The sequence below is a fragment of the Aspergillus eucalypticola genome, assembly GCF_003184535.1.
Source record: "Aspergillus eucalypticola CBS 122712 chromosome Unknown BO83scaffold_22, whole genome shotgun sequence".
NCBI lineage: Eukaryota > Fungi > Ascomycota > Eurotiomycetes > Eurotiales > Aspergillaceae > Aspergillus > Aspergillus eucalypticola.
The window spans coordinates 150,933-177,758 of NW_020290296.1; the positions used below are offsets into that span (position 1 = coordinate 150,933).

At 51.1% G+C, this 26,826-nt stretch overlaps 12 protein-coding genes across 12 annotated transcripts; 7 read left to right on the plus strand and 5 right to left on the minus strand.

The window, feature by feature from the left end:
* Positions 1-245: 245 nt before the first annotated feature.
* Positions 246-1,410, plus strand: BO83DRAFT_342983 (uncharacterized protein). Its single transcript, XM_025528680.1, has 4 exons — positions 246-894; positions 944-1,158; positions 1,207-1,299; positions 1,358-1,410. Exons 1-4 carry the CDS (start codon positions 267-269, stop codon positions 1,394-1,396), a joined length of 975 nt encoding a protein of 324 aa, XP_025385417.1. The 5' UTR covers positions 246-266; the 3' UTR covers positions 1,397-1,410.
* Positions 1,411-1,595: 185 nt separating this feature from the next.
* BO83DRAFT_429529 (uncharacterized protein) lies at positions 1,596-1,848 on the minus strand (the record flags this gene model as incomplete). The annotated part of the gene is made up of 2 exons (XM_025535476.1): positions 1,596-1,649; positions 1,702-1,848. 2 exons carry the CDS (start codon positions 1,846-1,848, stop codon positions 1,596-1,598), a joined length of 201 nt encoding a protein of 66 aa, XP_025385418.1.
* Positions 1,849-2,608: 760 nt separating this feature from the next.
* On the plus strand, positions 2,609-4,605 carry BO83DRAFT_342985 (adenosylhomocysteinase). Its single transcript, XM_025528681.1, has 7 exons — positions 2,609-2,687; positions 2,761-2,819; positions 2,876-3,008; positions 3,060-3,186; positions 3,238-3,839; positions 3,886-4,321; positions 4,381-4,605. Exons 2-7 carry the CDS (start codon positions 2,781-2,783, stop codon positions 4,391-4,393), a joined length of 1,350 nt encoding a protein of 449 aa, XP_025385419.1. The 5' UTR covers positions 2,609-2,687; positions 2,761-2,780; the 3' UTR covers positions 4,394-4,605.
* On the minus strand, positions 4,561-5,696 carry BO83DRAFT_380529 (TIM-barrel enzyme family protein). Its single transcript, XM_025531769.1, has 3 exons — positions 5,554-5,696; positions 5,303-5,448; positions 4,561-5,238 (listed from the first exon to the last, which is right to left on the minus strand). Exons 1-3 carry the CDS (start codon positions 5,639-5,641, stop codon positions 4,639-4,641), a joined length of 834 nt encoding a protein of 277 aa, XP_025385420.1. The 5' UTR covers positions 5,642-5,696; the 3' UTR covers positions 4,561-4,638.
* A 577-nt stretch (positions 5,697-6,273) lies between these two features.
* Positions 6,274-7,743, plus strand: BO83DRAFT_365928 (Tm-1-like ATP-binding domain-containing protein; the record flags this gene model as incomplete). The annotated part of the gene is made up of 2 exons (XM_025529688.1): positions 6,274-7,580; positions 7,685-7,743. The coding sequence occupies exons 1-2, from the start codon at positions 6,326-6,328 to the stop codon at positions 7,741-7,743; spliced, it is 1,314 nt and encodes a 437-aa protein (XP_025385421.1). The 5' UTR covers positions 6,274-6,325.
* A 134-nt stretch (positions 7,744-7,877) lies between these two features.
* On the plus strand, positions 7,878-8,832 carry BO83DRAFT_365933 (SDR family NAD(P)-dependent oxidoreductase; the record flags this gene model as incomplete). The annotated part of the gene is made up of 2 exons (XM_025529689.1): positions 7,878-7,929; positions 7,997-8,832. The coding sequence occupies 2 exons, from the start codon at positions 7,878-7,880 to the stop codon at positions 8,830-8,832; spliced, it is 888 nt and encodes a 295-aa protein (XP_025385422.1).
* A 1,152-nt stretch (positions 8,833-9,984) lies between these two features.
* Positions 9,985-12,216, plus strand: BO83DRAFT_365934 (Zn(II)2Cys6 transcription factor; the record flags this gene model as incomplete). The annotated part of the gene is made up of 5 exons (XM_025529690.1): positions 9,985-10,082; positions 10,135-10,235; positions 10,286-10,985; positions 11,036-11,868; positions 11,949-12,216. Coding segments are annotated over 5 exons (2,000 nt in total), but the record flags the coding sequence as incomplete, so codon positions are not given.
* A 603-nt stretch (positions 12,217-12,819) lies between these two features.
* On the minus strand, positions 12,820-15,186 carry BO83DRAFT_450977 (glycoside hydrolase family 43 protein; the record flags this gene model as incomplete). Its single annotated transcript, XM_025536823.1, has 3 exons — positions 12,820-12,958; positions 13,415-13,544; positions 13,602-15,186. The coding sequence occupies 3 exons, from the start codon at positions 15,184-15,186 to the stop codon at positions 12,820-12,822; spliced, it is 1,854 nt and encodes a 617-aa protein (XP_025385424.1).
* A 2,278-nt stretch (positions 15,187-17,464) lies between these two features.
* On the plus strand, positions 17,465-18,351 carry BO83DRAFT_439477 (uncharacterized protein; the record flags this gene model as incomplete). Its single annotated transcript, XM_025536179.1, has 2 exons — positions 17,465-17,739; positions 17,816-18,351. 2 exons carry the CDS (start codon positions 17,465-17,467, stop codon positions 18,123-18,125), a joined length of 585 nt encoding a protein of 194 aa, XP_025385425.1. The 3' UTR covers positions 18,126-18,351.
* A 155-nt stretch (positions 18,352-18,506) lies between these two features.
* Positions 18,507-20,429, minus strand: BO83DRAFT_318896 (C2H2-type zinc finger protein; the record flags this gene model as incomplete). The annotated part of the gene is made up of 6 exons (XM_025527755.1): positions 18,507-18,607; positions 18,655-18,717; positions 18,766-18,793; positions 18,842-18,918; positions 18,965-19,105; positions 19,154-20,429. 6 exons carry the CDS (start codon positions 20,427-20,429, stop codon positions 18,507-18,509), a joined length of 1,686 nt encoding a protein of 561 aa, XP_025385426.1.
* A 1,450-nt stretch (positions 20,430-21,879) lies between these two features.
* On the plus strand, positions 21,880-22,790 carry BO83DRAFT_380535 (uncharacterized protein). The gene is made up of 2 exons (XM_025531770.1): positions 21,880-22,357; positions 22,454-22,790. Exons 1-2 carry the CDS (start codon positions 22,103-22,105, stop codon positions 22,616-22,618), a joined length of 420 nt encoding a protein of 139 aa, XP_025385427.1. The 5' UTR covers positions 21,880-22,102; the 3' UTR covers positions 22,619-22,790.
* BO83DRAFT_439480 (DEAD/DEAH box RNA helicase) lies at positions 22,781-26,805 on the minus strand. Its single transcript, XM_025536180.1, has 5 exons — positions 26,525-26,805; positions 26,150-26,452; positions 25,666-26,080; positions 23,209-25,608; positions 22,781-23,158 (listed from the first exon to the last, which is right to left on the minus strand). The coding sequence occupies exons 1-5, from the start codon at positions 26,666-26,668 to the stop codon at positions 22,884-22,886; spliced, it is 3,537 nt and encodes a 1,178-aa protein (XP_025385428.1). The 5' UTR covers positions 26,669-26,805; the 3' UTR covers positions 22,781-22,883.
* Between the last annotated feature and the right edge of the window lie 21 nt (positions 26,806-26,826).

Below are 26,826 nucleotides of genomic sequence, written 5' to 3' on the forward strand. Positions count from 1 at the left end.
CCAATCTGCTGATTGTAACATCCCCATTCATATTGCAGCCGATCAACTTGTCAAGTGTCAACAGTCATGGCTTTGCTGCATGGAACGTCCCTCAACGCGGGGCAGATCCCTTTTCTCTCAGATTTAGGATTAGGATACGTCACGACACATGCCCCGGATAGATAATTATATATAAATATAACCCTATACCCCAGCTCCTCTCCCCTCCCATCTTCAACCATATAGTTCAACCGACACTACCATTACTAGTAAGTAGTATACACGAAATGCCCGGCGTCCTCACCCAAACCCTCGCCGTCAGCGACGGCCCCCTCACCTCCGAAAACGCTGCCCTCCTTCGCCCCTCCGATCCCAACCTCCCCCTCGACGAGCTCCGCGCCCGCTTCAACGCCGACGGCTACCTCTTCCTCAAAGGAGTCCTCCCACGCGAAGACGTCCTCGAAGCCCGCCGCCAATACTTCTCCTACCTTGCCCCCACCGGCGTCCTTAAGACTGACAGCGACCCTGTCCACGGCATCTTCAACCCCGACAAGACCCCCGACGACTTCCCCGGCATCGGGGCCGGTGCGGCTGGTGGTAATGGCCGGCCGGGCGGGGAGAGCGCCGCACAATTCGTCGATCGCGCCATCGAGGCTCACTACAAGGACTGGTATGCCGAGAAGCTGGTCCAGCATCCGGCGCTGTATGCCTTTATTGCCAAGTTCACGGGGTGGGGGGACAATACGTTGACGTTCAAGCGGACGCTGTTGAGAAATAATATCCCTCAGACGAAGCCCATTGGGGTCCATTATGATCAGATCTTCATCAGACATGGTGAGCCCACGGCTGTGACGGCTTGGGTGCCTATTGGGGATATTAAGTTGAGTGGTGGGGGGTTGATTTATTTAGAGGATAGTATGTCCTCCATCTTGATTGTATGATGTGGGGATGCTGACGAGGACAGGTGATGTCGTGGGCCAGAAGATTGAGAATGAATTCACGGCCAAGGCTCTGGCAGCGGGCATGACGGAGGAAGAGGCTAAATATGCCTTCAACTCGAATATGATGTCCACGGGCATGTTATCGGAGAATCCCGCCGAATTTGCCAAGGAGAATGGCCGGCGATGGTTGGTTGCGGAATACGAGGCGGGGGATGTGGTGCTGCATAAGCCTCACATGGTAAGCAGCATCTAGTTAGAAGCCTGTGAATAGTGCTGATGGGATTAGATCCACGCGTCGACGGTGAACAATGACCCGGATAGAGTGATCCGGTTGGCGACGGATTTGCGGTTTGCAGACTCGTCCCGGCCGTACGATAAGGTGAGTTTTTATACCTGGATTGTGTGATGTATGGGGATGAACACTGATAATGGTGCAGAGATGGATGAACTTTTACCGATTTAATGACGGTGTTTAATTGGTCAAATTGGGACAATGACAGTGTTGGTTAATTGAACATAATTCTTATGACAAACATGACATGATGCTTCCACATGCTTACTCCCATCCATAACTTTGCTTTCTGCGTTTATCTACTTCGTAGTAGAAATATCAAACGTACAATGACAGATCCTAGGTCCTTCGTTAGCTTCCATACTCCCAAGATTGAATGATACCTACTGCTGATCATCACAGAACCCTCCAGTCCACCCACCACCCTGTTCAATACACTGCACCCTTGGGTTAGCCTATTCTCCTTGAAATCGATCAGACCCAGCCTACCGTATTCCGACAAGCAAGATTCGCAATGTCATCCCCACCACGGATCTGGCACGAGGTGGAATTGCTCAGCATGATTTCCATGAGGGCAGCCAGGGCGGGCACACCCAACCCGAGGCAGGAGTAGAGGGTGACTAGGGCGGTTTTCATCGTGGTGTAGCTAGTTTCTAGTTGTGTGGCTAAGAGCTAGTGGATGTTGGCGGTGGTGAATGTCAACCAGAGAGAGTGCCCCTTGCTACGATAGGCCTAGGTAAGATTGGGAGGGACCTTGGTTGACTGGCTAGCAGGGTAGCTGCATTCTGTGAGGGATCTGCAGAGGGGATTACTTGGATTGAAGCTCGTGCATGGCTGCGGATGGTCCGGTGCTACACAGCACGATCTGCTATCGATATGGCGAGGGATAGATACTCGGGATTTGACTCGTTGATCTTTCAATCTTTTGATGCCTTAATTGCTCATGCATTATCTTCATGCCCAAAGAGTTTGTTTTTGTTTTCTTTGATCGCAGTCACTAGTTATGGCTGCTTCGACGTGGCATCCCTTGCTGACGGCCTTAGGTAAGAGGGGGCCAGATGCACTGAGAGGAATGTCTAAAATCCGATAGTCGGCACACCCATGATTTGGGGCCAGTGGGATCCGCCGGTCGCGATGGATACCGGAGAACAATAGTCATCCTCCAGTTGTATTTAGTCAGTTAATAGTTAACTAGTTAACTATGAGGCAGATGGTTAGTCTTCAGGTTAAGTCCCGAGACCGAGGGGATGGACCAACGGCAGCAATCAGGAGAGGCACCGTCAGCACGCAGTCCGGAAGCATAGAAAGTCCGACCGCATCAGCCCCGCCGGCCGAGCTTTGCTCCGTTTGAATCCTTCACTCTTTCTTCCCCTCTCTCGCTCTCTCTCTCCGCCCTTTTATTTCTCTTCTTCCCCCTCTACTCTTACTCCCTTTCACTCTCCATATTTCCTCACCTACCCTCCCCCTTTTTTTCTGTAAGCCATGTCTCTCCATTTTTCTCATTCTTCTCACTGTCAATTTGACTGATTCTAACCATTGCCTCTATAGTATCTTCATCACACACAACCATGGCTGCCCCCGCCCAGAAGTTCAAGGTCGCCGACATCGTACGTTCCCCGTTATAACATTCTACCATGATCGCAATTCTCATTCATGTCTCTAGTCCCTGGCTGCCTTTGGCCGCCGCGAGATCGAGCTCGCCGAGATTGAGATGCCCGGTCTCATGTCCATCCGCCGCAGATATGGTCCCGACCAGCCCCTCAAGGGTGCCCGTATCGCCGGTTGCCTGCACATGAGTATGTCGGCTTGACACTTTTCTACTTTGAAACCTTTCTAATCCCTTGCAGCCATCCAGACTGCCGTCCTCATCGAGACCCTCGTTGCCCTCGGTGCCGAGGTCACCTGGACCAGCTGCAACATCTTCTCCACCCAGGACCACGCCGCTGCCGCCATTGCCGCTGCCGGTGTCCCTGTGTAAGTCAAAAACTGTATACCAATCTATCGGCTCGATCTAATAATTGATAGCTTCGCCTGGAAGGGTGAGACCGAGGAGGAGTACAACTGGTGCTTGGACCAGCAGCTCTCCGCCTTCAAGGATGGCAAGAAGCTCAACCTCATCCTCGACGACGGTGGTGACCTGACCTCCCTCGTTCACGAGAAGTATCCCGAGCAGCTCAAGGACTGCTACGGTCTGTCCGAGGAGACCACCACTGGTGTCCACCACCTCTACCGCATGCTCAAGGAGGGCAAGCTCCTTGTCCCCGCCATCAACGTCAACGACTCCGTCACCAAGTCCAAGTTCGACAACCTGTACGGTTGCCGTGAGTCCCTCATCGATGGTATCAAGCGCGCCACCGATGTCATGATCGCTGGTAAGGTTGCCGTTGTCGCTGGTTACGGTGATGTCGGCAAGGGCTGTGCCGATGCTCTCCGCAGCATGGGTGCCCGCGTCCTGGTCACCGAGATCGACCCCATCAACGCCCTCCAGGCTGCTGTCCAGGGCTACCAGGTCACCACCATGGAGGAGGCTGCTCCCCAGGGTCAGATCTTCGTCACCACCACTGGTTGCCGTGACATCCTCGTCGGCCGTCACTTTGAGGTGATGCGCAACGACGCCATCGTTTGCAGTACGTCCCTTCTATCATGATCTTTAGAATCAAGCTAATTGTTCAGACATCGGTCACTTCGACATTGAGATCGACGTTGCCTGGCTCAAGGCCAACGCCAAGTCGGTCCAGAACATCAAGCCCCAGGTTGACCGCTACACCATGGCCAACGGCCGCCACATCATCCTGTTGGCCGAGGGTCGTCTCGTCAACCTTGGCTGTGCCACCGGCCACTCTTCCTTCGTCATGTCCTGCTCTTTCTCCAACCAGGTCCTTGCCCAGATTGCTCTGTTCAAGGCTGAGGATGCCGAGTTCGGCAAGAAGTACGTCGAGTTCGGTACCACCGGCAAGAAGCCCGTTGGTGTCTACGTTCTCCCCAAGGCTCTCGATGAGCAGGTCGCTCTCCAGCACTTGGAGCACGTCAACGCCAAGCTGTCTCAGCTTACCCCCGTCCAGGCTGAGTACCTTGGCCTGGAGGTCACCGGACCTTTCAAGGCTGACCAGTAAGCCCTCCTATACCCAAAACTTTAATATATTGGCAGCTACTGACTAAGTGAAATAGCTACCGCTACTAGATGTCGAAATCCTACTGCTAGACTTCAACATTCACGATGTTACGACGACATATACAGGGTTCTTTATCAACATGGGGCTCAAAAGCATTGTCTTCAACGGCAAATAAAAGTGGCTGGGTATGGCTAGGGTTGCATTGGTGGTTGTGGAGTAATTGTTCAACAGAAGATACCAGATAATTGAATACATCATATTCCTACTACAGTAGTTTACCAAAATACCTCCACCTTCCTAAAACTAGATATACTTACAACTGAATCTCCTTAAACTTCCTCGCATTCTCCTCCAACGCCACCTCAACAGGCAACCTCTCCATACTACTCGCCCCAAAGAACCCATGGACCCCCTTACACCTCTTCAACACATACTCCGCATCCTCCGGCCCCGCCAGCGGCCCCCCATGACACAACACAATCACCTCCGGATTCACCTTCACCACCGCATCCCGCACCTCCTGCACCACCTTGACACACTCATCCAACGTCAACGCCGTCTGCGCCCCAATCGTCCCACTCGTCGTCAATCCCACATGCACCACAATCACATCCGCGCCCGCCCGCGCCATCATCTCCCCTTCCTTCACATTGAACACGTACGGTGTCGTCACCAGATCCATTTCCCTGGCGATGCGAATCATCTCCACTTCCTTCTCATATCCCATCCCCGTCTCTTCCAGGTTCGCGCGGAAGTTCCCGTCGATCAGACCGACTGTCGGGAAGTTTTGCACCCCCACGAACCCGATGTCCCGTAGTTGGCGCAGGAAGGTCCGCATGTCTCGAAAGGGGTCGGTGCCGCAGACGCCCGCGAGGACGGGGGTGTTTTGGATGAGGGGAAGGACTTCGCTGGACTGTTCCCTTGGTTAGTATTGGTGGTGGGAGGGAAGGGAGAGGGGGAGGGAGAGAGGTATGTACCATTTCGACCACCACGGCGTTGGCGTCTGAGTAGGGCATCATTCCTGCGAGAGAGCCTCGGCCTGCCATGCGGAATCGCCCCGAGTTGTAGACTAGGATTAGGTCGGCGCCGCCTTTTTCGATGAATTTGGCGGAAAGGCCGATTCCTGTGTTTTATGTCATTGTTGTGGTTAGCAGTGTTGATGTTGAGGTTGATGATTGGAAAGATGGGTGAGGAGGGTATGGCATTGAAGGGATGGATGGGTACTTACCGGCTCCCGCACCGATGATGATGGAACCATCGGCGATGGTTTTGCGAAGACGGTCGAGGACTTCTTGTCGGGTGGTTGGGCGGGGCATGGTGATGTTATTGTGTATGTGTGTATGTTGGAGTACTTATGTAGGGTTGGTGTTGTAGTAGGTATTAAGAGAGTAGTATGTTATATACTAAACCGAGGGCTAGTAGTGGAGGACAGTTGAGGATGGGCCTTAAATAACCTCCGACCTACAAAAGTCGGACTTATGACGAATGAAAGAATGCCGGAAACAAACCTCCCCGTGATGGAGTGACTGTATCTCCGAGGAGGGGTAAGAGGGGTATGCCAAATCATCAGTGGATCAGGCGGTTACCACATAATTGATAGCTAAGTATCCAGTTTGGTGGCGGATGAGTGGTACCTTTAGTCCCAGTAACCACCTTTCAGCTGAGGATCGTCCGCGATTTGACCCACGGCTAACCCTAACTAGTTTGCACCGGCGTGGGTTTGTCTGCAGCTGAGACTCCTCTCTTCTGCGTTATTAAATTATATTATCTTTTTGAGTTCCTGCGACAAATTCCAGTCGGTATTACGCACGGTAGTAGTCTCCGATATGACGATGCAGCGCAAAGCCGATCGATTCTTCAGCTGCCTGCCACCAGCCACAGTGTAACATGCCCCTCTTACAACGTTATAAACCCCGCTCCCAATAAGTAGTAGCAATAACATCACCTTCTTTACAACACCTCCCATATCTACAACAATCAAAGTTATAGTACCCTGCAACATGCCAACCATCCTCCTCCTCGGCACCTGCGACACAAAATGGTCCGAACTACTCTACCTCCACTCCCAACTAACCTCTAACCCCTCCATCTCCGTCCTTCTCATGGACGTTGGCCGCGCCGCCACCTCCTCTCCGCTCATCAACATTCCTCATCCCAGCCTCGACGGCCAAACAATCGACTACACCCAGCTCCCCCGAAACGACTACATCCAATCCATCACCCATCTCTCCACCCCCACCGTCGCCGACCTCTATCACAATGGCAAAATCCACACCATCCTCTCCATCGGCGGCAGCTGCGGCACCACCATCGCAACCACCATCATGCGCGATGCCCTTCCCATCGGATTCCCGAAACTGATGGTCTCCACCATGGCCTCCGGCGACGTGGGTCCCTACATCCAAGAAACAGACATCACCATGATGTACAGTGTCGTCGACGTAGCTGGCACAAACAGCATTCTGAACAGAATCCTCCGCAACGCAGCAGCCGCAGGAACCGGAATGGCGATATCATACCACGACCAGCTTCATACCTCCGAGTCTAATAGCACGGACGGACACGCCCAAAATGGACTCCACAAGCAAAATGAGTCGAAGCAGGAAGCACCCATGAAAACCAAAATCGGTATCACAATGTTCGGCGTCACCACACCCGCCGTAACCCAAATCCGCACCTACCTGGAATCCCATCTCCCGGATGCATGCGAAATCTACGTTTTCCACGCCACCGGCTCCGGCGGAAAAGCTATGGAGCGACTAATCCGCGAACAACAACTCGACGCCATCGTGGACCTGACCACCACTGAGATCGTGGATGAGCTCGCCGGCGGGGTATTGTCCGCCGGACCGGGACGGTTAGACGCCGCGGCGGAGAGGGGCATCCCGCAGGTAGTGAGTGTGGGGGCGTGCGATATGATTAATTTTGGGACGAAGGATACAATTCCCGAGCGGTTCAGCGGGAGGAGGATCTATGAGCATAATCCGACGGTGACGATTGTAAGGACGGATGAGGAGGAGAATCGACGGATCGGGGAGTTTATTGTGGGGAAGTTGGGGAAGGCGAGGTGTCCGGAGAACGTGGTGGTTGTGTTGCCGACGGGGGGGATCAGTATGATGGATGTTCCGGGGAATGGGTTCTATGATGGGAAGGTGGATGAAGTGTTGTTTGGGACGGTGGAGAAGGGGTTGGAGGGGTCCGGGGTGAGAGTTGTGAGGTGTCAGGGGGATATGAATTGTAAGGAGTTTGCGGAGAGTGTAGGGGAGACTTTGCTGGGGCTGTTGAAGAGTGTGTAGATAGTAATTAGATATAGTTGAACTGAATTTAGGGTATATTGTTAACTTTCATTCACTATGTAGATCAAACATACTTAATAGCACACCTTAACCTTGGTGCCGCCGGAGCACCAATAAAGTAATTTCCCGGTGGCCATTTACCCGAGTTACAGTTTCAGAGAAACTTAACTATAAATTGAATTCCCCAACTTTCCTTCTTGTACATTTTACTTCTGTTTTAGAGCTACTACACAGCAGTACATCTACATCAATCAACATGTCCCGTCCCCTCGAAGGCAAATTCGCCATCGTCACCGGTGGCTCCCGCGGTACCCCATCCCCTTCCCCATCCCCCATCCCCCATCCCCTCTCCACCACCCCACTAACGTCCCCCAGGAATCGGCGAAGCCATCGCCCACAACCTCGCCAGCAAAGGCTGCTCCCTCCTCCTAAACTACACCTCGGACAGCTCCCGCGCACGCACCGAATCCCTCTGCAGCACCCTCTCCACCACGCACAACATAACCTGTATCCCCGTGCAAGCCGACCTCTCGGACCCCACCCCCGCCATCAGCACCATCCTCTCCGCCGCCAAAACCCACTTTACCTCCCCAACCACAGGCACCCTAACAATCGACATCTTAATCAACAACGCCGGTGTCAGCAAAGACCGCTTCCTCAACGACCCCTCCTCGGGCCCCATCGACCCGGCCTACTTCAACTGGCACTACACCATCAACGTGCTGGCCCCGCTGCTCCTCACGCAAACCTGCGCCGAGTACCTACCCCGCAAACCCGCGCACAGCGGCCGCATCATCAACATCTCGAGTATTTCCTCCTCGTTGGGGTTCACGGGTCAGTCGGTGTATGGCGGCACTAAGGCGGCGTTGGAGGCGATGACGAGGACGTGGGCGAGGGAGTTGGCGGACGTGGCGACGGTGAATGCGGTGAATCCTGGTCCCGTGGTCGGGGATATGTATTTTGCTACGGGCGAGGAGTTTTGGAAGCAGATGCAGGGGTTTCAGGATAATGCGCCGTTGAGTAAGTTGCAGGATGGGGAGGAGGGGTTGAGTGAGGAGCAGGAGAGGTTGATTAGGGAGAAGATGGGGGGTAGGAGGCCTGCGTTTACGAGGGAGATTGCGGGGGTTGTGGGGATGCTTTGTACGGAGGATGGGGGGTGGTGTACGGGAAGTGTGGTTTGTGCTAATGGCGGGTTGAAGTTTACTACTTAGTTGTTGTTGGACTTGGGATTTTCGAGTTGGGGGCTATGTAGGGTTGAGGAATGATTAGAATAGAGTGGTGGTGTGGGAACCATATTGACGATTTATTGAATTATCTTGTCTTATTATTGATACACGTCCTAAATTGGCTTAAAATTCTAGTATTTTGCCAAGTAGTCGAGTGGTTACTTATTACTATGCATCTGGAGGAGAAATTGTTTAAAGTGCGCTATGGTTTCGTTCTGATAGGGTGTTCTCTGCATTGGGTAAACTGAAATTCTTGGGGTTTGCTTACAGTGTTCGAACTGTGCCATAAAAGCAGTCGCTTATGTTTTAGTTGCCGATAGATAATAATAATAACCAGTCGCTGGTATAGAACTACTATAGCATTATATCGGTGTCTACCTCTTGGTATGCGAGTTAGGGTTATGCACGTTCCCGTCAGCCTCGTGCCGTGACTACCGTAACCCTAACTTCTCGACTGCTACGTTCGCTCCGACCTGGAGCGTTTCAACGTCTTCTGAATAGAAGGTGTAGAACTAAAGAAGATGCAGATAGAGAAGAAGGTCTTGGTGTTTTAGTTTAATCATTTCATTCTATGTTAAATACAGTAGCGTTCAAGGATGCAAAAGAGTGGCAGAAAACGAAGGGGATGCCTGTGTGTTCCTACCCTTTTTCAAGGCACGCTGCGCCGACAACCTAGCTATATCAGCCAGCATGCTATACGAGCATGCTCTAATGAATGCGAATACCGGATAGAACGGCAATAGCAAAGTGAATAGCCCAATTTTGGTCATATTTAGTTTAGAATTAAGGTGAAATGCTAGTACCGTTGGTTGATTCATAGTATCGGTGGCTGTTTGTTTGCTCATAACCCAAGCATTATGTTCATATGAACGGAAGGGAAGTGCAATCGAATACTGATTATATCAACGACAATTAAATTAATCATTTTCCACTTACCTATATCTATACCCTCACTATTTATGCATAAATCAAGCAAGCTTCCCGGCTGGTCTGGGCTCGGCGGAATCCCACCCAAGTGGGGCCGCCAGGCCACGCACGTAGATGACTAAGCCTCTAGGCAGCGATAAAGTTCTCCTTGGACCCTGAAGGGTCTTAATCATGCATTCCCTTAATTAGAATCTTCCAGTGTCATTTGATTTATGCAGTCTGTCAGCATGAATGCAGATATGCTCGATATTGTGGCCCAACGTGGCGGGAGGGCCAGGAGTGCATGTGACCTGTGCCGGCATAGAAAGGTGCTACCCTATACCCTTTACTTAGTACGGGCTCATCACTGATGTGGGTTAGATTCGATGCGATGGAGAGAAACCAGCATGTGAGAATTGTCATTTTGCTGGTGTTACCTGCACCTTTACCGTGACTGGTCAACCCAGGAAGACTATTAGAGAGTATGTTCATTGTGGGAAATTTAAAGTAACGTTATTGCTAATTCTCATAGACAACTCGCTGAAGCCAAGGCTCGTGTACAAGAATTGGAAAGCTTCATTGCCGGCCGTCCTCTCCCAGGAGCAGTTTCACCAATTATCCAGTTGCAGGATGAACTGAGATCTGCCTCACCATGTCCGCCCATGTCGCTCTTTGCCGCGCCATCACATCCCCGGGACTCGTCAGATCTCGACATAGCCATGGAAATTTTCAAACAGCATCTGGAAATTTCCTGGCCAGGCACTACTAACTCCCCTCAGCGCAACTCATTCCATGCTACTGTCTACCGCCAAACCGGCGCTGTCTTGGACTTGCACGGCTTCTTAGCCCGTGTGACAGAGTCCTACAAGGCCCAGTATGCTTCCATCTCGCCAGCAATCTCTACTCCCCAATGGCCCAGCTACGCACTGATCCAGAAGTGTCTCAACTACTACGCTGCCAAGAGCATGTACTCCATGTTTCCTGTTGTGGATGTACCTGCTTCCCAGGCTGTCCTTGACGCTCTCGTCTCTGGCCGTACAGATCCCCCGCCTACCACAGCGGAAAAGGCACATCTTTTCGCCTTCGCAGCCTTTATCACCAAGCAGCATCAACACCAGCCGCAGTTTGCAGATACAGACCCGGAAGCTTACGTGCAGGCCGTACTGACACTAGTACCTAAGCTCATGCTTGAGCTAGCTAGTGTGTGGAAACTAGAAACATTTGTCATATTGGTATCTTCTTCTTCTCTTCTACCATATCTCCCATATTTTAACACAGATAGGCCCTACACATCGCCCCAGCAGGCTATCCCCAACAAGCCCAACTCCTCCTCTCAACCGCCATCCGCATCTTATATCAATTAGGCGGCCACCGCATCACCCCTCCCCCAGAATACCAACCACGGGCCTCCTCCACAACCACCAACAACAATAAATCCCAATCCCACCTCCGCGCCATCTTCTGGCTCTGCTACAGCATGGACAAAGAAATGTGCATCCGCAGCTGCTCTCCACCTCTCATCCACGACATCGACGTCGACCTCGACTTCCCCCAAACCTACATCGGCTCTACCACCCACTCTCCCCCACCACCCCGACAATCTCCATCATCATCATCATATAATAGCACCGAAATCCACCTCCTCTACCCAACAGACATCCGCCTCGCCATCTTCAAATCCCACATTTACAATCGCCTCTACTCCAGTCACGCCCAATCCCTCCCTGAAGCCCGCCGTCTCGCTCACATCCGCCAACTCGATCAGGATCTGAGTGAACTACACGCCGAATTTCCCTTAGGACATACACCTGTAAACACACCTAGATCCGAAACAAGCACATCCAACAATCGAGATCCAACAATACCTTCCTCCTCCTCCTCCTCCAACGAGGAAAGTAGTAATCAGAAACTGGTCAATATCCGCCCTATCAACATCCATCTCGAATACCACTACTGTATTCGCAAACTGCACGAAGCGAGTATCACAACTAGCTTATCTGTCGTCTCTGCCCCGCTTGCTTCGAGCCTGGAGCTGTATTATCAGGCGTCGAGGTCGACATTACTTTATTACCTGAATTCAGGGAAGGGGGTCCTGGTGGATCGGTTTAGTTTTTGGTGAGTTCATCCAGTTTCCAAACCATTATCGTTATTTCCAGCTATGCGTACATAGTATACTAATACGAAGGATAATATAGGATCCACGCACAATTCATCCTCTCCGCCATTCTCACCGTCTTCTGGTGTCTGATTGAGAACCCCGATCCTCGGAATGCGTCTTTCACGAGGGATTTGAGGGTGTTGGAGGATATGAGGGGGTTATTTGTTTGTGAAGCGTTTGATTTGGACGGGGAGGGGAGGCTCTTTCCGCCGGCGTATATTGCCGATAGGTTTTTGAGCTGGTTGATTTCGTTAGTTAAGGTTGCGGTGGAGAGGGAGGGGGTTCGGCGTGGTCGGGCTTCGTGATGAGTCTTCGACTTCCTACTTCTTCTTCTTCTTCTTCTTCTTCTTCTTCTTCTTCTTCTTCTTCTTCTTCTTCTTCTTCTTCTTCTTCTTCTTCTTCTTCTTCTTCTTCTTCTTCTTCTTCTTCTTCTTCTTCTTCTTCTTCTTCTTCTTCTTCTTCTTCTTCTTCTTATTTTTGTTCATTTATAAAAATTTTCATTGGGATCATGTTGGGTGTTGGCAGGGACTTTGGTTATGGTTCGGTGTGTATAAGATTGTATATCATGTATATTGTGTTATGCCTGGCTAGGCTGTCTATAGATACTGTTCTGCTGAGTTGAGAGTTGTATAGTCTATTTGTATTAAATTATCTAAGAGGGACTATGTGTTCAGGATGTAGGACTTTTATGAAAGGTAAAAGAAAATTGGAAAGGTAATGATCAAGAAGATATCGGTGGTAGTCTCAGCAAAATAGATTAAACTGGTGTTCAGTAACTATCTAGAGCGAGTGACGAAGGACATTATAGATCTCCACCTTGTCATTGTCAATCAATACTACCCCTTCACATATATCTTTCGATGATCTCCATCAGTCCAGAGCGCCTTATCGCTGGATCTCTCGTAGTATTAATGGGTGTCAAGTGACCGCTGATCATAGCTGACCTTGCTAGGGATGATGAAGTTATTGTCAGCTGTGACATGTTGACAGCCTTCCGGTGAAACAGAGTATCGAAAACAAGGAATAACCCAGTGGAAGTTTGAAGACCTATGCTGTACGATGTCCTCGCCAATGTAGGACAAAACTGTCAAGCTCCAGTCGATTCGCAAAGCTTTTCAAGAGGGTGCAGATGTTGGGGTAGATCACTTATAGGGCGAAGGATGCAGGCTGGGGGTGGACATGCCGGGGTGTTGGGACAGGTATGCATAACCCCCAATGCCATGGAACTACCATTTACAGTAGTAATCGACATGATACTCTTGAGCACCTCGAGTTTTTTCAGAAGAATGGGTAGCAGGTGAAGTGTCTGATAGCTCAGAAGGCTGCTGATAGTTCGGAGTACATTAGAAAGGAGCTAACCAGCAAGCAGTTATGCCAGATAAGTCCGCCGAACAAGCATTGTCAATTATTTAGAGATGGCAAGCACTCAAACTAGGCAATTTGTCCCCAATGTTCCTCATTCAGTGCAAAGTATATCAATTTTTCAACTATGCAATTATAGACGTAGTCCAGCTCGGGATTATATGGCCATAGTCGATTTCCTGGCCTTGTCCTTGATATCTCCATCTACTAATATAAGCCGGTGTACTTCTAGCGCCTCCATTCTTCGTAGCATAAGCACCAACAAGCGCGCCTGCAAACTGTCAACACTGCAAGAAAGGAAAATCGATCATGTAAAGGACCAGCTTACCAGTAAACCGACCAGTGCCACCACTGACAATCCTCGTATCTGCCCACCCAATGACTTTCTTATGGCCCAGGTTCCTTGATGGCGCAGCGGAAAAGGCATAGGTCGTGTCGTTGACAGCCTGGATCTCAAGCCTTATAGTGTCTGCTTGCCATTCCTTTGGCACAGAAATAGTCTGTCCAGGAAGAGGGCCATCGTAGTTACCCCGGCCTTCAACACGGAACCTGAATGACAGATTATTCTGTAGCAACACAATACCCAAATCAATGTGCTGTTCCTGAGTCAAAAACACCGTAACGCCAGCTTCCTCGCCATCCATCTCAGGATGAAACGATATATCCACTCCATACGTGAACAACGTATCCGTCTGCCGACGCATAACCAGCGTCAACCCATCATCCGGCTTGAACTCCGGCGTCCCTGTCAGATTATAAAACGACGGAGTCAGCCTCAAAGTATTAGGATACCCCTCCGGTGAAACCACAAAATTCTCCGTCCTCGGATACCTCCAATACACAAAATGCGCTGGAATCGCTGACCCCGGAGCGAAATCCACTCTATCAGGCTGATCAACCCAACCCCCCTCACCCACTGCAATCCCCCTATCCTCCGACATCAAAGGCCCACTCATCACCCCCCGAACAGGCTGCACAAGTGGCCACTCGCCCTCCTCCCATCTCGCCGGCGCAAGAACCGTTTCTCTCCCCATGGGATAATTCTTCCACGCCGGCCCAGACCGTGTACTCAGTGCCACAGCCCACCAATCTCCCACACTATCCTGAAAGAGATTCGCATGTCCGACCGTCTGAAAATACTGGGTCGTATTGCGATTTGTCAACAGCGGATTCCGGGGATAAGCTTCCCACGGCCCGGTCCGGTACCTTGACCGAGCAATCGTCTCCGAGTGGCCAAGTTCTGTCCCTCCCTCGGCGATCATAAGGTAGTAATACCCGTCTTTGCGGAATATGTGCGGTCCCTCGGGGCTGGAGCCTCCGGTGCCGTTCCAGAGGTTGTGGATGGGGCCGGTGGCTCCGGTGGTTAGATCGAGGGAGTATTGCTGGATGTGGTTTCCGCTGGAGGAGCCACTGTTCGCACATGTCACGTAGACGGTACCGTCGTCGTCCCAGAAGATGTCCGGGTCGATGCCTGTGACGGTGAAGACGAGGGGGTCGGTCCAAGCGGAGTTGTTGTAGGGGTTGGTGGTGGTGAAGAGGAGGCCTTTAATGTCTGTGCCGAGGTAGGTGACGATCAGGTAGAAGGTACCATTGTGGTAGCGCAGGGTTGGGGCGTAGATGCCGCCTTGTTGGTCTGTGGTGTTTCGGAGATCGGGGATCTGAGAGGGCCGGTTAAAGGCGTTGCTGGCGAGTTTCCAGTTCTGCAGGTCTTTACTGGCATAGATGGGGAGGCCGGGGTAGGCGATGAAGGTGGAGGTGGCGCAGAAGGTAGTGTCGTGTTCCGGGACGTGCGCGCATGTTGGGTCGGAGTGCCAGCCGGGGAGGATGGGGTTAGTGTAGGTGTGGTTCGATGTAGGAGAGGAGGATGCAGTGATTGATAGTAGGGTAGTTGCGAGGAGGGATGAGAGCCACATGGTGAGATGTGGTTAATACATTCTAAGGAAAAGATGCTAGCATGCTTGAGGGTTTTATAGGTGACTGTTCCGACGATGCTTGGAGGCGGGCCGTGGCGGTTTTAGGCTAAAGGGAAGTTCTAGGTTAGAAGCGACCCTAACATGGTGAGGATGAGTTGAGTCGATCTCTTGGCCTTGCAATAGTGGCTGATTCCGCAGATCGACATCCTTGGCTAAGTGTATCTCGGGAATAGAAAGGACTATAAACAGACCTCATAGCCATAATGTTATGACAATGAATGGATCTATCAAGAGAATGGTCAGGTCTAGGCTCTGATGTTCTCGCTGCATTGCTATACAACACCTGAACACTGAGGGGTATTCAGCAAAGGCTCCATATATAGTGTCATCGCGCTAATTGGTGGACCAATAACGGTTTAATATCGCGTCTATCTGAAAGCAGACGGAAAGATATGTTCCAGCATGCAGCAGTGGTAACACTCATGGCAATTGTCCGCAGGTGAGAACCTGACCTTTGCCTGTTAAATGGTTTCTCGCCACAGGCTTGTTCCAATCTCTGACAGTCGAAGAGATGTCTTGTTTCCGGACCAAATTGTCAATCAATCCATTCTTCATCGGCGAGTTGAAGGAAATGCAAGAGTATTCTAACCAGAGCAGAGGTATTACTAGCCTCTTCATACACATATATGTCACATGCTCTGTTGCGGCCTTAAGCGCAACTGGGTCTGCCTGCAAGCTCTCATCATCCTTGGGCAATCTTGAGATTGCATTGGGCTTCCATCGAATCCTGATGCGTTTTATTTCTCCGTAGTAGGCATCCGCGGGAAGACTGTTGTCGAAAGTTTTGTTGAGAACAACAATATGACATTAGCGTCTGACTTTGACACTGCCATCTAAGAGCTTACAAGGGAGCTTGAAAAAAGCTCCTTACGACAGGCCAGAAGTCGAATATAAAGCCTTCATCTACATCTTGGGTTGCCGTAGTGAAAAGTGCGGTATAAAATAAGCAAAGACAAGTATATGTTCGACCTGTATAGAGTTCTCCATATAAGTTAGCCTTGGGGGAAAATATCGAGGTTCAATCTGTATAATATCTCACATGTATGCTATATATGATTGTACCCTATGATATCACCAAGTATCCCATTATTTTTTGACTCTTCTCCTCATAGTGTAAAAGGGTTGTTTGGGAGGTAGCTGACTTTATATAAGGTTTGTTATAGTCGAGGACAAGACTCCCTATCAATCATGTAAATTTGTGAAACCATTTATGAATGCATCTGTGAATGAATGCATGAATTGATATGTAGAGGAGACCAGGGGTTGCTTTCAGCAGTATAGCTGAATCATAAGGCTGTGATAGTAGTAACAACGGTGAATGTAGGCGACTAGAAGGGGCTGCTCCTTTTACCCCAAATCCTTTATCTATTGGTCCTTATAGATCAAATGGCGAATTGCTCTTGGTTCATTTTCTGTAGATATCAGCAAAATTTTGGACGGAATTTCCCTGGGAGAGTAATTGTCTTACGTGACAGACTGCTTGGCTGAAGCGTACAGGGCTTGAGCAGGTAATCTTGGTCGATGCAGAGGATGTTTATGGGGTGAAATTGTGTAATAAAACTTTTGTTCATATGAATCTAGCTCCTTTTTACTTGCTCGTCTAAGAACACAAGGGATATTCACCGAACCATGTTCTATCAAGTTACATTATTACCACCAACTAATCCTTTCACAATGATATAGCTTAGACTCATACTTTATCACTCAACAGTTGCTTGTCTAGATATGTCTTGTGTGCAAGTGAAATGTTATCCCTGAGGAACGCCTGACTGCAACTCAGCTCTTGCAGAATCCTTCATCTAGGGCTATCATGGACATATATGGGTGTTGTTACTTACCCTGGTACTTGTCTCTGCTATGACTGTCTCCTTGCCAGCGAATGTCTCTTTATCACAATCACCGGGATATACTAGTAGCATCAGCCATACCATTGAATCAACAGTTACCAGAATTCCCGGTAGAAGAAAACACATTGAACGGGCAAACTAAAAAGTATTATAATCACAATTCACGAGAATCAGTGTAGAAGATAACAATAATCTAACCAAGACATGTATCACGCAACTCTTCTACTAGTTAAACTAGTTCAAGTAAGGGCATACCCCGGTTAGTCAGCACGGTCCATCCCCAACCGACGTCATCCCATCATTGCAACCATCACCTCCATCTATCCTATCTATCAATTAACCACCATCCTCATCTCCGATTCATATCCAAAATGTCTCTCCGGATCCCTCTCCGCGGACTACACCTCTCCCGTTCTTTATACAAGCCCTCAATTCCTCGCCCACGTCCACTCCGCACCCTAACCACCTCCGCCCGACCCCGACTCACCTCCGCACCCGGACTCACCACCACACCAACACCAACACCAACAATCCCACGAACCTACACTTTCACCTTCACCCCCAGCTCCAAAAACAACAACTCCTCATACTCAACATCATCCTCAAAACCCCCTGCCGATCAAATCATCGACGAACTTCAAGAACTGTCCGTATACCCTTTCCCCCCACCCTCCCAAATAAACAAGCACACCTACTAACATACTGGCTGACTCGGGATTAAGATACGAAGTCGCAAAAGACGAATTCGAAATCGCCACAGAAAGCACCGACTCAGCGACCATCTACGCGGCGTCGGACCGGGAATCGGCGCGCGATGCTCTGAATGAGCTCATTGCCGTGTATACGGTGTACACGAGGGATATGTCGTTTGTGAGCCATTCGCCGCAGGGACAGGTGGATGTGGATACGGGGTTGGATCCGGGTGCTGTGGGGGATGAAGTGCGTGAGGAGGTGAGGAGGAGGGTGGGGACGAGGGTTAGGGAGATTGTGGGGGCTGTGGAGAGTTTGGAGGAGAGGGCTTCTGCTGAGTGATTTGTAATATCGTGTTCATGGTTGTGTATTGGGGATGGGATGTGTGTATGATAATGGTGGTAATATTTAGGGTTGGGATATGGGATTGAATGGAGGTTGTGGTGGTGTGTCATTACTATTTAGTAGGTAGGGGCTGTTCAACTCGTGTTGGATATATACTATGTAGTAGGTTGTAATAGTAGTAGTAATAGTAGGTATAGGTGTCGTCCACTCATAATGATCTTTTAACCAGTCATCAATCGCTCGCTCATTCAGTTGTCCTGTTTCGCCGTCGTACTCCGTTTTATATCCAATCCAATCAATCCGGTATCAGAAATCACGTATGTATATATGTATACTCCCTCCCCGTTGATCTGCGCCTGGTGCCCGTCTGTGCTGCTCTCACGCCACTTCGGCAAAGGCAAGTCCGAAGTCATTCGGCATCGGAGTACCCAGTGAGATATCTTCTTTGTGCGTAGTTCTTAAGTGTCGTTTGAGTTGGTCTGTTTTGTTAGTATGTCTCTTGGACTACATGGGGGTTTGGGCTTACCGTGTCGCGTGAAGCTCTTGGTGCATCCGGCGTGGTGGCACTTGTGTCGACGCTCGCCGTGTGCTAGTCCCGTTAGTATCGACTGCATGAATCTGTCTACGGTGTACATACTCAATCGATGGCTGGACATATTGGACGACTGAACCTGTTAGCTTGATGTCTTCTCTTTCCGATTGGCTGTACTTACATCACCAGTCTGAAAGTTACACCCCGGGTACGTGCATTTGAATGGCTTCTCGCCCGTGTGCGTCCGCGAATGCGTTTCTATCCCGTCAGTGTCTATTCATCTCGGGAGATAGCATGCACATACTCAGCTCGCTGCTGTCGGTAAACGACTTTCCACACTCGGTACACTTGTACGGCTTCTCGCCTCGGTGGCTCCGCTCGTGCCGCTCCAATGTTGCCTGTCGTGCAAACATCTTTCCGCAGACAGAGCATTTGAAGTTTTTATCTGCCTCGTCAGCTCTAGTCCTGAACCCTTGGCATCGCATGCACCTACAATTACTATGAGTCAGGAAATGCCCCTGCAGCTTCGACTTTTGCGAAAACGGCTCATCCGGCCGGTGACACCCCTCCCAGCAACAGTAATATCCCGTGCCCTTGGCGCCATCTACGGTCGCCATGTGGCACGCCACCAGATGCTCCTGCAGACCGCATGCATCAGCAAAGGTGGCGCCGCAGGGCAGCTTGGTCCCGTCGGCTTTCGAGGTCCACCGGCAGATGTATATCTCGGTATCGGGAGTGTATTCCGGACTGGTCAAGACGGATGAGGTTCCCCCTTCCAGCGGGGGCGGCGTCTCTCCCGGGCTCAACTGGGAACTCACACTGGACCGTGAGTGGCGCGAGTAAGGTGAATAGGAATGTACATGGTGTCCGTGCGTGCGACACCGATGAACATGCGTGCGGCATGGCTTCCAATTATTGGTTGGCTTCTGCGCCGGAGCTGGGCTCTTCACTTCGTTCGGAGGATGGTGGTGGTGAGGATGATGAGGGATGTGGAAGCAGGTAAACGAGTTCGAGGCCGCGTCATCGGCAGGTTTGTCCTGCTCAGGGCAGTTCTGCACTTCGTGGACGTGGAATTGATGGCACGCAGACAGGTCAGGGCACATCATGTGGAATACATCCGCCGGGTTGACTGCGTTCTGCAGAGGTAACCACGGATTTGCTGCGTGGTGAGCATCCTTGGATATATCATGGCAGTGGAAATGTTGATGACTGTGGGAGTGACAGTGAGACGCAGGTGCGTAAGGGTTGAAGAAGGCATCACCCGGTGCAGAGGGTACCATGCCCGTGGGCTGCGTCATGGTTTTGGGCTGCTCTACCTGCGACTGTGGCATGGAAGTCGGGGATACGAGGTCAGTTGTGTCGAGGTTGAGAGGTGTTCCCAACCCTAATAGCGACTCCAAACTGTGTTCGCCATCTATGTTGGTGCCCGTACCGAAGCAGTGTTCATCAAAGCAGACCGGGTCGGTGTTCTCGCAATGATCTTCGTCGCAATGCGACACAGAGCACACTGCAGCATCGCCACATTCAATGAAGCCGTCGCAGACGGAGGGGCAGGTGATAGAACAGTCGTCGACATCACAACAGTCCTCCTCGACGTTGCAGTCGTCATCCCCGTTGCAAGGCGGCACCGGGGTGTGATGTACCTGATCGGAGCAATTCCATTGCACTGGCTGTGCCTCCGAGACATCTTCTACCTCCTTTCCATCGAGGTGGAACGCCTCCCAGTGGCATTCGAGGCAGAAATCGTCTTTCTTCGTGTGAGAAGCCATGGTGTCGATAACGATCGACAGGCTTAGATGATAGGCAGAAAAAGTCCCCAGTCAACCTCGAGGCTGAACAATTATCACACTGAAGAGGGGAATGGTGAACGGGACAAACCGCCAGAGAAGCTCTGAGGCGGGGGGAAAATGAGTAGGATGACCTGGGATGTGCCTGTCTTTGTCTGACGCAGAGCACGCAAGTGGCAAGTTAGCATGCCCTCCACACCACGCGAGCGGAAACAAGGAATACTCTTACCAATCAAACAGACTGCAGTCAAGGTAGGCAATGCAAAGATCGTCCAACGGGAGGCTAGAAGGCCAGTGGTGCGACTGGACAATGCGCAGAAATCACCAAGAATGAAGAACAGCCGATAGAGACGTCGGAGAGAGAAAAGACAGACCGCCTGAAAGCGATGGGATGAGGACCTTGGGGGCCAGCATGAGAGGCGGGTTCCAGGCGATGGTGGGCGAACAGGATAGTTCAGAGGTAGTATGGACCAGGGAGCGAGTAGGAGTTGGTAGAGAGAGCGCGAGAGTGGAGTTGGTGGTGATGGAGGAGGAGAGGATACAGCGCAGTAGGGCTCTTTTTCGGTAAGGTTACCGTCGCGATACGGGGCAGATCTTAATCGGTAATTTGGGGACCTTGGGGACGAGGACCTTGGGAGATGGCGTCATTAGTTTGTGGTCGCCGCAGCGAATGATACTCCTCCCAATGTCAGAATTTTTCTCTGTATATTGATCAGTGATTTCCGTCTTCTTCAGAAGTACTTTTTTTTATCAGCAATTACCATTTAATAAGGAATATTCAAGGACTGTGCTTTCAACCCTGAAGATCCCTCGAGGAGAGAGAGTGGGAACCTTGCGGCCAGGCGGAAAAAATTCTGGCCAGATTCTGCCCGGCAATACTCAGTTGCCGCCTTGGGCTGAAGTGGGACAGCATCCAGTGCAAAATCAATGATGCCTCCTGCATATTGGTGTGTTTGAAGTTGATACTGTTTGATTGACCCAGACGGGAGTAACATCGGTACACCTTTTAGGAAGGATTCAATCTCTACCTAAAATGTCTTATCAATGATTAGTGAATGTGAAAAATACCTGTAAACAACATCACCTGACTGGCATTACTGCAGCAAAGTTTCACCACCACAACCTTGTCTGTTCATCGGTGAACTTTTGACTTTGGAGTAAATTGATGCAGATCCAAAAGGAAACAATATATCCTCAGAAAACCATCATATATCACTTGAATGAAACAAAAGTATCTCCAAACAAGAAACTACAGAAACTTCTCGTAGATAATAGTTTGAACCCCTCCCCCTCACAGCCGCGTTCCCCATTCCCCATGTGCCAATTACAATTAACATTACCGACTAACGGATAACGCTACCCACGTGCCCGCCCGCTGCCTTCGGACCGGATCCTCCTCCGCGTCACTATCACTATCATTACTATCTTCCCCATACTATCCACCTTCTACCACAACCTTTAACGCACCATCTACTACTATCTATCTATCTATCTATCTATCTATCCTCCACACCCAATACCTCGATCATTCTCAATACAGTCCCACCAATCACCCACTCATACACCCACCCATCCATCCATCCCTCCAACCCAATCCATCCAAACCTTCCCCGCACGAACCACCACTGCATACCAAAGTCACACACAAATAAAAAATGGGCAACATCTGCTCCAAATCCTCCAACCAACCGGACGCCTTCTCCTCCCCCGGTCGTGTCCTCGGCTCAGCCCCGAACCCGCCAGCACAAGATTCCTCTTCCGCCCCGCGTGCCCCGCTCCCCTCCAACGCCAAACCCGCCTCGAACTGGGGGTCTGGACCCTCTGGACGGACGTTAGGGTCGCCTGCTGCTGGGGAAGGTAATGGGGATGCGACTGCGGATGCGAGAACGAAAGCTGCGTTGGCGGCGCAGGTGTGTATTCCTTCCTTTCCTTTAACAGTGATATTTTTTGTGAGGGGGGGTTTATCTACTAGGGCTAGGCTAATGTTGCAACTACGATTGGAACAGAAACGAGCCGAGTCCGCATCTGCAGCTGGGAGTAAAGGAAAGCTAGGCACCAAGTTAGCGGCGCAGAAGGCGCAGACGCAGAATCAGACGTTGAATGAGGCTAGTCGGGATGAGGTGGCTGCTAGGGACGCCGATGGGGCGGCGGAGGCGAGGAGGTGGCAGTAGTCTCACTACTACTATGTATCTGTATGTGCCAGGGTGGGGGTTTGTGGTTTTGGTTGCGTGGAGTTGATATATTTATGGATGTGAGTGAGCGGTTTAGCGAGATATATTACTGCCTTTTTCGGTTTGTTAAGACTTGTGTTTTATTGTTGATACCAGAGCAGCTTAGCTTATCTTATCCTGTTTTCTTCTATTTCATATCCACATTAGATCATCATCTGGAGGTAGAATGCCTATCGATAATATGTCTCTATGGTACAACGATATACTAAACCACGTTGTAGCGGCCTCCCACGGGTGCCCGCGCGTCGCTGTCCGCCGCGGCGATGGTGCCCTCCTTCAGCAGTCGCATCAACTCGCGCATCGCGTTCGTCACGGCCAGCTCCGTCTCTCCTTCAACAAGAATATACAGTTTGGGGTTCTCGCCGGGCCCAGGCACCTTGCCCGTAGGATAGAAGCTGCCCTTTGTAGTGATGGATGTACCCGTGGCCTCCAAAATCTTGGCCACGTTCGTGCGGTTGGTGACGGCCCACCGAGCTTTCTCTGTAGGGAGGTTAGCATCTGACACTTAACAAAATGGGCGGTGGACTTACGAGGAAAGTCGTTGATTTCCAAGGTGGCGTGGAAGGCGCCTGCATCAGGCCCGCGATTGTCGATGGGCACTCCAGATCTCATCACTCCTGCGCGGCTCAAGCGCGCGTGGATATCCGCAACGGCTGAGCCCACCTTGTCCAGTGGGTTCTTGGACGTGCTGTTGGGATCCTTTTCGGTCTTGTGCACGGTAATCTTGCCATCAAGATCAATACCCTTTGGTACACCAGGCAGGGATGGAGCTGCCGTGGATTGCACAGACGAGATGGCCTTGTTGAACCGCTCCTCAGCCTGCTCATTCTTCTCTTCTTTCTCTTCCTCATCCTCGCCTTCTTCACCAGTCTTGTACGTGCGTCGTTCACGCATACGAGCAGCATCACGCTCCTGGTCCAGACGCTCCAGACCCTTTCCACCAAATCCAGAGGCACTGGCCTTCTCCTTGCCGGCCTTGACCTTTTCCAGGAACGCGTCGACCAGTTTCTGCACCGGCTCCGGCACCTTTTGTCCACTTTGTTTCAGTGCCTTAGCGATGTCGACGGAGTAGCGCTCTTGGTCCTCCGTGAGGAATGTGACCGCTGTTCCGGTATTACCGGCACGTCCCGTACGTCCTGCGCGGTGAACGTAATCCTCAAGATGGTTCGGTGCATCGTAGTTCACGACGAGCTTCAGTTGCTTGACATCCAGACCGCGGGCGGCAACAGATGTGGCAATCAACACAGGGAAGATACCAGCTTTGAAATCCTCAATGGTCGAGTCACGGTCAATCTGATCTTTGCCTCCGTGAATGGACATGCATGGGTAACCTTTGCGCATGAGTTCACGAAGCAGAGCATCAGCAGCTTCCTGACGATCAACGAAAATGAGGGCACGTGCGTCCTCATTCTCGTCACTCGAATACAGATTACCCAGGAGTTCCAGCAAACGCACAAACTTCTGGTCATCGTTGCGCACTTCGACTATCTGGGTAATTTCGGGAGCGACGACACTCTTGCCACCAACCACAATCTCAATCGGTTTTGTCAGGGTCTTGCGAGCCAGCGCTTCCATATTGCGAGGGAAAGTAGCTGAGAAAAGCACCGTCTGCCGGTCAGGGCGAATGTTGGCCATGATTTTCATCACCTGTGGCTCGAAGCCCATATCGAACATCCGGTCTGCCTCATCAAGGACCACATAAGTGACCCGGCGTAGATTAGTGACTCTACCAGCGTTTGCTGCCAATAGATCGATCATTCGACCCGGTGTGCAGACAATGATCTCAGCACCACGCTTCAGATCAGCAATTTGATCTTTGATGGGAGCTCCACCATAAGCACAAACGGCTCGGAGGTTCAAAGCTTTGAGGAATGGCTTGCAGTCCTTGTGGATCTGCGTGGCCAATTCACGAGTAGGCGTCATGATCAGACCAACGGGACCTTCCATATTGTCCAGCGGCCGTTGATCCTTGATGTGTCGGAACATGGGAATTAAGAAGGCGATTGTTTTACCAGATCCCGTCTTAGCCACACCGATCACATCACGCCCAGACATAATCGCAGGAATGGCCTGAGCCTGGATCGAGGTAGTCTTCTCGTATCCCAACTTGTCGATTACGTCCAGGGTCTGCACTCCCAACCCACATTGAGACCATTTCTGGACTGGCTTGGGAACATCAACACCACGGACTTTAATTCCGTCGAGTTCCAGACGCAAACTTGCCGCCTCTTCATCCGACATCTGTGCCAGATCAGAGGGCTCTGTGTAGAACTTCTTCCGGAAGGATTCATACTCAACCTTCTTGTGGTCAACGGTTGGGATATCCTTCTTCTTCTTGGCCTTGTTCGCAATAGCGAGGAAATCATCTGCATCCCCATCCCCGACGGCAGTCATATCAATATCATGCTCGTCACCGAACAAAGCCTCAGGCTGCTGCTCTTTGGTCTTCGAGAACTTGGCGCCGACCTTCTTCTTTGGAGGTGCCGACTCAGCAAGCTCTGACATGAACGCATCCAAAGGATCAACCTCCTCCTCTTCCTGAGCATCGACCTCCATGTTGTCGGCGGCTTCAGGAGCGTCGCCCATCACAGTGTCGCTCGATTCGGCACCATTAGACTGGGCTTTTATGGCTTCGCTCTGCAAGCGTTCTTCTCGCCTCTCCGCCGCAGCTCGTGCCGCAGCAGCAGCCTCTTCTTCGGTGCCGTCTTGCATGTCGACGTCATCTTCATCCTCATCAGCGGCACCATCTGCAGTTCCATTGACATCCTTCGCGTCTTCTAATGGAGGCGTAGGTAGCCTTTCCAACTTCCTCCGAGTCGACTCTTCCTCTCCGAATCCTAGAGTCTTGGTAGCCGTGGTCTTTTCGGTATCTGCTGCTTGCTTGGTTCCTAGGCCAAACCGACCAACGTTGCCTTTCGCCTTCAAGGTAGCTGCGAAAGAAATTAGTACATATCTCTATGACAATAGAAACTGAGAGAACAACATACCTGAAGCACCGCTTGTAGCGGGCTTGGGCTTAACCTGAGCGGGAATAGTAGTAACTGGCTTGACAGATGGCGGAACGGCAACATCATTGCCCAGCACCGCCGGGGGCGCGGGTGTAGAAGAAGCACTCTTTGCAATCGCCTTTGGATCAAACTTCCCAGTATATGTACCGGGAGTAGCATCAACGCCTGGTGTTGCAGGAGATTGGGGAGAACTGACAGCCGGTGACAAACCAGACTTGCGATCAATCTCTTCTAAGATACTTCTCGCTCCACCAGCTGCAGCAGCCTCTCGCTGTTTCCGTTCCTTCTCAGCGGCTTGTTTTTGCTTCCATGCCTCCAGCTTGGCAAGTCTCTCCGCCCTCTTTTCGTCCTCTGTCGGGGCCGCGGTGGCTGCTGGTGTTGACGGCTTCGAAGTCTACAACCCATGTTAGATGCGTTTATCCAATGCGACGGAAAAAGCAACGAGGACTGGTTTAGAGCTTACCTCACGAGACCTTGGGGCATCTTTAGCCCGATCCCGGCTATCGTCCCGTCTAGACTTGTACTTCAAGTCAGCAGAATCATCTGTCCGCCTTCGAGCCCTGTCGCGGGAATCTTCTCGCCTGCTTCGATAATCCCTATCGCGGCTTCGTCGACGGTAATCATCGCGCTCCCGGGACCGTCGTCGATCGCGAGAGCGTTCTCTCCGACCGGGTCGATATGAATCTTCGTCGCGTCTGTCTAGCGAGCGGTCACGTCTCCGGTAAGCATCGCGGTCGCGATCACGTTCGCGTTCACGGTATCGTCTCTGTAGCCAGGAGAGAAGAGATTGTTAGAGCCGTCTAATGTCATTAGATGGAGAAGATGAGCTTATGCGTACCTCAGGGCTGCGCGATCGGCGATAACTCCTGCCATCGTCTCGCCGGCTCCTCTCATAGCGATCATCGTCTCTGCGATTCCGTCTGGATGAGGAATACGTGCTGCCTACAGGTGATGGTGAGCGAGTATCCCCGTGGCGAGCCATTGTTGCAGGCCAACGATGAGTGAGTATTACTGAGACTCAGGAAAAAGCTCGAGCACGTGGACAGGATACTAAAGTGAGTTTTACCCTTCCATTCAAATTATGAGAAACAGTTTAGTTATTTTCTGCGAAAACCAGGCACGGCCGATAGGAACCCGGTG